The sequence below is a fragment of the Henckelia pumila genome, chromosome 4 (assembly GCF_033568475.1).
Source record: "Henckelia pumila isolate YLH828 chromosome 4, ASM3356847v2, whole genome shotgun sequence".
Lineage (NCBI taxonomy): Eukaryota > Viridiplantae > Streptophyta > Magnoliopsida > Lamiales > Gesneriaceae > Henckelia > Henckelia pumila.
In genome coordinates, this window is record NC_133123.1 from 193,896,628 (window position 1) to 193,904,230 (window position 7,603).

The following is a 7,603-nucleotide window of genomic DNA, read 5'->3' on the forward strand; positions in this document are numbered from 1 at the left end:
TTTGTCGTAGAAAACTCTTTTGTTTCCAGTTAGGGTCTCTTTGATCATTTCAATTGTCTAGTTCAATTGAGTAATATACCAGTTTAGCTTTTGACTAGTTTACTGACTTTGGTTGAATTGTCTAGTTTGGTTAACTCGATTCGGTTGAATAACATCGTTCAGTTGAGTTAATTGATGTAGTATTTTATTTTTTTTTTCTTAGAGTATGTTGTATAATACTAGGGGTGGCAAAAATTCTCGAAATCCCGACCCTTCCCGAATCCCATCTCATTCCCGTCACGAAAAAATCCCAACCCAAAATTTTTCCGACCAGAGCTTTCGGGATTTTTTTTTCATTCCGATTAATATCGGGAGAGGGATCGGGAATAAAACCTTATCTCGACGGGATTCCTGACCCGTCCCGAAATAATATAATAATATATTTTATTAATAACTTTATTAATATAATAAGCTAAATATTATTAGGTTTCAACTCATATAACACATTAATTGTGGACTTAATTCGCATAATTTTTATTGTTGAAACGATAAAATTATAAAATCACGAAATTTCATTTTATTTGTGTGTATTTTTTTTAAAAATAAATTAATAATTTAATTAATTCATATTTATAATTATTTAATTAGAACATATATGTAGAACAAAACTCAAGAGATTAATTTGGCAATCTATTTAACAAAACTTATTTAGTAATTGTATCCGAACATTTTATTAATAATTATCCGATACATTTTTTTTCTTAACAAAACCTTGAAACATTATCTAAAATATTTTAATATTAAATATTTTAAGTTAAATATTTATTTTAAAATATAAGTTTTTAAATAGTATATTTAATAAAATAATCAAATTTTTTTTTTATAATTCGGGGTTTTCTCTCCCTACCGAACGGGATTCCGAATGTTCGGGATTCCGAATAGTCGGGTCCCGAAATGTTTCGAGTATGGGATCGAGAGAAAAAAAAGTTTTTCAATTCTTTTCGGGACGGGAGTTGGGTAGAGGGTTTACGGGACGGATCCCGACCCTATTTCACCCCTATATAATAGCAAAACTTAATAATTGAATTTTTGACATTAAACAACGTTTAATTGAATAATATATTTCTTTAATTTTCAAAAACCTGAAACAACACACTTATGATTTATCATAATATGGATGATAAATTGGTTCTCCAACGGCTTCATAGGAAGTATATGATTCTTTTTCCGCGCAGAATGTACAATGGTAATCGATGGCACCACTTCTAATAAAATGTGAAATCACAACCCAAGTGCTTAATTAGATGTGGTTCCAGTTTCGGTTTCTGTAACGGTTCCGGTTTGAAGTAAAATTCATTATTTTAAATCTAACAAAACAAAAATAATGATATAATATGGGAAACAATAACACTAATTGTTTTACAACTATTAATTTTTATTTTTAATTAAAAAAACGAAATAAAAGTAAGAATTTGCGTTTTATTTATATATATATATATATATATATATATATATATATATTCAGGGTCGGACAAAGTGGCCTCCGCCTCAAGGCCCGACTCTGAAAAGGGCTCAAATAATTTTTTTTAAAAAATTATATATATATATATGTTAAATTGGTGTTCACTGAAATTCTTTAAAAAAAAATAACTAACTAATGTTAAATAAAGTTAATAACTTTAATTTATTTTTTTATAATTGATCAAGTTTAAATTTTTTTCCAAGTTCGGTTTGAATAACGTAAATAATATCAAGAAACTTTAATTTGATTTTTTTAAAAAAAATTGAAAAAACTAACAAATTAAACCTTAAAATTGAAGGAGACTTGCTTGAACCTTCAAATATTTTTTAGTAATAATGAACCAGAAATTAATGATGACGAGTTGTATTTAGAGTTGATAACATTCTATTAAACAATTGAAAATGAATAACTAACATGCTCCGTTAATTAAACAAAACTGAATGGTTTATTTCTAAATGCAAATATTGACTATCAAATTTTTTTAATCATATTAGGAACAATTATATCAGCTAAAGAAGAGTTTCTCAAGTTGAAATAATAAAGAATTATCTTTGTTCAAAAATATTAAAAGATATATTAAAAGAGCTAGCTATGTTGTATATGGACGAATAGATGGTTTGAGAACTAGATTACACAGATTTGAAAAATATTATCAAATCTAAAATATCTATATATGAGTAGTATTTATGTAATTATTTCAAATATTTTTTGACATATTATTGAAGTAACGTATTGTGTATGATGTATTTATGTATTTTTTTTTATCATATTTGTTATTTGTGAATCGAATATTACAGTTATTTTAACAAGATGACTCATATTTTATTTTTTTTCTCCGTATTTATTAAATAGTTAGAATTTGCATTAGATATAAATTTTATTATAAATGAGTGTTGAACGAAAAACTTCATCGCAAAGTTAAGATTTGATGGGCACGTAAACAAGTGTTTGAAAGAGCTTCTAAAAAGTACTTTAAATTTTGTTAAGAATAAACTTAAAAATACTTCTTAGAAACTCTAATATAATCGTTGATAATGAAGTACAGATATATTACTATAAGTAGAAGCCCTTAATGGTAAGTTGGTGAAACTTTTTTAAAATTTTCACAAATATCTCTTTAACTTCTCTCAAATTTTACTCCTATTAATTTTCCCTATTTTACAATATTTCTCTTTATTCATTTAAACAACTATGCAAATTACTAAATTATAAATATAATTATAAATATTTATAATTCTATGTTGTTTATATTATAAATATTTATAATTCTATGTTGTTCTTTTTTAAAAAATAATAATAATTCTATGTTGTTTTCATTCATTCAAAGTAAATTATTTACATGTGATTCAAGATTAGAACAAAGTTCTTAACATTAATACCGTCGAAGATGTGTAGCACATTTAGCATCAAGTTGACAAATTTCGAATTCGAATTCGAAACTTAACGAAAAAAAAACTCATATTTAATGTCAAAAAAACAAAAAAAGAAATAAAAATTATATCAACGAGTAAGATAATGCCACGTGTAGAATAAAAATCCAACGGTTGTACGTCAGCAAGCTCCCACCCGGTACCCTGTCCACAGAAAGCCGCCACAAATCTGGCGCAAAATAGTGATTGAGAACCCGCCTTTTCTAACATACGCTGTTTGCGCAACTTCCGCCACTCTTTCTGCAGCAGGAAAAAACTCTTGGTTCAACTGATTCGAGCTCTCTCTTTCACATTATTAGCTTCCGTGACTGAATTCTCATTACTCCGATACAGTTGATTATCGAAGAAGAAGAAGAGAAGGAAACGAATTTGATATTTAGGAAGGGACAATGGCTTGCCTTCAGCTGTTGAAATCCAGTCCGTGGAATTTTCTCGCGAAATTCGGATGCTCCTGCTTGGAATTTAATGTGAAATCATCTGTGAGGCGGAATTTCAGGCTTCAGAATTCGGGGATCGCATTTGATTACAGGAGGTATCGGGTTACTTGTGAAGCTGGGGCAAGTGATGATCAAAACAAAGGTGAGTACAAGTATTGTTCCTCTCATTTTGTATGTAATTTTTAAACATGTAATCACTTGAAATTTCTCAGTTTTTGCAGCTGATTCCGTCAACTGCTTGGTTGTTTTGCCGATTTGATACATATGTTGATTTTTAAGCACGCATGTAGTATAATGATGAAAATTCTAAATTCATAAAATATCTGTGATGATTCAATGCCTTAAAAGTGCTTTCATGGCCACAATTTATTACCGAATTGCTTACAGAGTTTGTATTGGTGGATATGGTTGCTTGTGATTGCAGTACATAGGTATAAACATAATTAGTGTCTTTCTCTGGTGTAATTACACGAAATCCATCTGTTCCATCAGTGGGTAGGTGACGAAATAGAAGCTTTGATTTTTGACCTGGCAAGTGTAGTTTGGAGATATTTTGACAAGGCTGGATTTCGTAGGACAGTAATAAATTAATTAGCGTGGACCAAAATCGTAAGTAAGTCATAGTGGCTTGCTTCAATTCCCTTCTTGAAGCTTTACTTGAAGGTGATAGGACTCTTTAAACTGCTCACCATGAGCTATGAAGAGAAGATAAAGATGCACGTGTATTTGCATATGATGCAGAATTGATTCCGCTGTAATGTTTGTCTTGTTCAAGTGCTTATTTCCTACTCTTGGAAAACTGTTATCAATGGTACTGCATTTTATTTCTTGTCTTACAAAGAAAATGTTAGGCTTCATATTTGTAGTTCTGTTGATTTTTTTTTTTACCTATTCTAAGGTAGTGTTTGGGAGAGCTTTTAGGAAGCACTTCTCAGCTTTTCATTAACAAAATTTTGCAATTTTATGAAATTTTGTTAATGAGAAACTGAGAAGTGCTTTCTAGAAGCTCTCTCAAACACTACTTAAGTCTTCCTTATTTCAAATATCAGTATAATTTTGGCATCACTTGTATACTCATGCTTATTTTGGCATTGCTTGTTGAAAAACACCATTCTTGATTTTTTAGTAGTTCCTACTAAATATCCTGATATATAGTACTGCACTACTGCTTACTGAAGTAGATCTATTTGGTTGTAGAAAAGATAATTGGAGGTTTAAGACAGACGTCATAAAATTTAGACCTGAACCTCATTCCCCAGTGATGTCGCACTAAAACTTTTTATTTTTCTGCTGTGTGTATAAGTCCCACTTTCCAGAAAATCCCAACAAAATTTTGTACTAGTTCCCGTGGGATAAAAATGGAAAAAACTCTATCCAGTTTAACAGTTTACTCAATATTTAACTTATCATGTTTCTGTTTTAAATTACCTGGTTTGGTATTAATATTTTTCCCCATAGGCCATAACTGCTTGGTGTAATACTTCACTGAGTGTAAATGCCCGGACTAATTCATTTGGGAAGATTGTTGCTATAAATCTTTTGTCGAGGCAGAGTGAAAGTTTGATATCTTTGCACAGGGTAAATTGATATACCCTGCAGAAAGAATTGCCTTGATTTTTGTATTCCTTTGAATGCTGTCATCGATTAAGTTAATTCATGCTAATTACTATGTACCTTTGAATGTTAGGTGAAGAACCTCCAGAGTCTTTATTTATGAAAGAATTGAAGAGGCGAGGGATGAATTCTTCTTCCTTGCTCGAGGAAAAAAATAGAAGCACTGACAGAGATGAGGAGATAAAATTCAGGGAAGAAGATGGGGGTTGGAGTTACAAAAGAAGAAATGGGGTGACAACAGATGATGAAAGAAGCATATCTAATCAGAGGGAAAAGTCGATGGCAATCAATAGTGAAGGCCTAGAGGTTGGATGACTATCTTTTTCTCTTTTATTAAGCTGAGTTATTGAGTATCATTGGTTTTTTAGGAATTATACTGTGGCCCGGAAATGCATTTTGTTCTGAATATAAATACAACGTGAAGATTTATTTCTTTGTTTTTTTTTTACATGGATCCAATCCGTATCAGTCTACCCCTTTTGTTCATTTTCTTGGAAGCAGTGCAAGTTCTTCGTTTAACAATGGTCTAGGGATCTGTATATAACCTTTGCCTTGTGATACAGGGCTTGATCCCGCGAGCTAAACTTTTGCTTACCCTGGGAGGAACATTCTTTCTTGCCTTCTGGCCGTTGATTCTTGCAACTATTGCATTCTTCTGTGCTTTGTATCTGGTAACTTTCTTGGGTAACCTTGCATTATTTGTTGCCCCTATTTGTAAATGATCCAGTATTACCATTTCAGTAGAATCAGATGTGTTGGGGATACTTACTTACCTTTTGGTTCTTGTCCAACCTCGTGCTATTCAAACTAACCACGTAAAGAGAACGAACAAATATCGGAAGAGAAAGTGGCACGAGACGATCCTATCTGAATTCTGTCATAAGTCTGATAAGTCCAACCTTGTGCTATTCGAACTATTCATGCAAAGAGAATGAACAAAATTGCCTGAGAAAATGCCACAAGACGTTTGTGTCTGAGTTCTATGTCACACAGAAGCTTTATCTGATTTCGGATTCTTAGCTCCTGGCTTTAAGCCAACTGGATTTGTCATATAAAAGAAAAAAAAAACTGGATTTGTTAAAAAAAAAAAAAAACTGGATTTGTTATCAAATGTATTGCTATTGGTTGGACTTAATGTTACTTGGGCTCATATCATGTATTGTCTATTGGGTGGTATCTTATCCTAACATCGACTTTCATCATCATATTGCAAGTTTGCAGCAATGGTCATTGGTTAACTACATTGCTGAATTACCTCATTTTTGGTGTCTATTCGCTGTGATCCTGTTAAATTTCTTTGATCGTTTTTAGATATTGGGATGTGGATATCCTGTAACTTAGTCAAACCGCAACTGATTCTCCTCCCTTTTCTGCAGTATTTTGGACCCGAATTCGTTCATGATGGAAGTAAAACTTCAATGGCTCCACCCCCATATGTTGACCCATATGAACTGCTCGAAGAAGAAAGGATGTACAAAACAGCTCCACTTCTAAATTGAAGGACTGAACACTTCCATGTATCAATATTACCCACTGGGAAATTGTATTATCACGTAAATTCTTATTCTGTTAGAAATGGGATTCTTCAACCAGTTTTTTTTTTTTTTTTTTTTTTAATGTTATGTGACAGAACCAAGGCCAAAGGTATAAGATTTTCTTGTCATATAAATTCAAGATCAACCTCAAATTTCAAAATTATATGCCCGACCACGGTTTTTCAATATGGAATGAGTAAACCAAAACTGGCACCATCTTTTAAGAAACTGAGCCGAAACCTTTCTTTGTTTCGATTCCAGAAAAAAAAACTGAAGTCGTATCTAAGCAGTAAAGTTCCTACTATGTTTCAATCCGGATTGAAGGATTAAAATCCATGGATTTCAAATATATTCAGATATATTTATGTTGTTTAGGGGTGTTTACCATAAATTTCAAATTCACTCATTTCATGTTTATATAGTATTTCATTATAACTGAGATAAATTTCAACTTCATCCAATGATCGTGTCATTTGGAATTCATTCTACGTTATATAACTAACATGTAAAAAAGTATTGTATAGTTTTAAAATTTAATTTATTGTTTAATTGATAACCATAAAATATAATCGAATTTTATGGATTTAAAATCCTTCAATCCAAATTCAACCTCAATGTATTCCTCGGTCAAATCAGAAGTTTATCGACTAGATTTTGAGTAACAAATTTCACGAAGGAGCGTAGAATTCTGTTGGAGACCATTTCCGATAAGTCCTAGAATTGCCACTTTCTCCGTCAGTTATTAGTTATGCATAGTTGTCCTAAAAAGGGGAAATAAATATTAAGAGGTTAGGAATATTACATATTTCTCACTCATATTGAGAATGCTGAGAAGATCATTGCCCATTACAAAGAGCATGTGGCTCAGTATAGGCTTTGCTTGGAAATGGTTCTCCCTTCTGGACAAAAAAGGGAAGATGGTGCACAAACTGAACAAACTGGTCCATTTGGGACTTAGGAAGATGATGAAGAAGAGACTGATGAAGAGGAAGCTACTGATGATGATCAGTCTTAGTGTTGCCTCTTAGTTTTAATGCTCTTAGATACCTTTTGGTATCACGGATGTGATGCACGATAGATGAATAA

General features: G+C 31.6%; 1 protein-coding gene across 1 annotated transcript; it reads left to right on the plus strand.

Annotated features, from left to right (window-relative positions):
• The first annotated feature begins 3,169 nt into the window (after window positions 1-3,169).
• On the plus strand, window positions 3,170-6,571 carry LOC140866589 (uncharacterized). Its single transcript, XM_073271617.1, has 4 exons — window positions 3,170-3,510; window positions 5,056-5,288; window positions 5,546-5,653; window positions 6,359-6,571. Exons 1-4 carry the CDS (start codon window positions 3,321-3,323, stop codon window positions 6,479-6,481), a joined length of 654 nt encoding a protein of 217 aa, XP_073127718.1. The 5' UTR covers window positions 3,170-3,320; the 3' UTR covers window positions 6,482-6,571.
• Window positions 6,572-7,603: the final 1,032 nt, after the last annotated feature.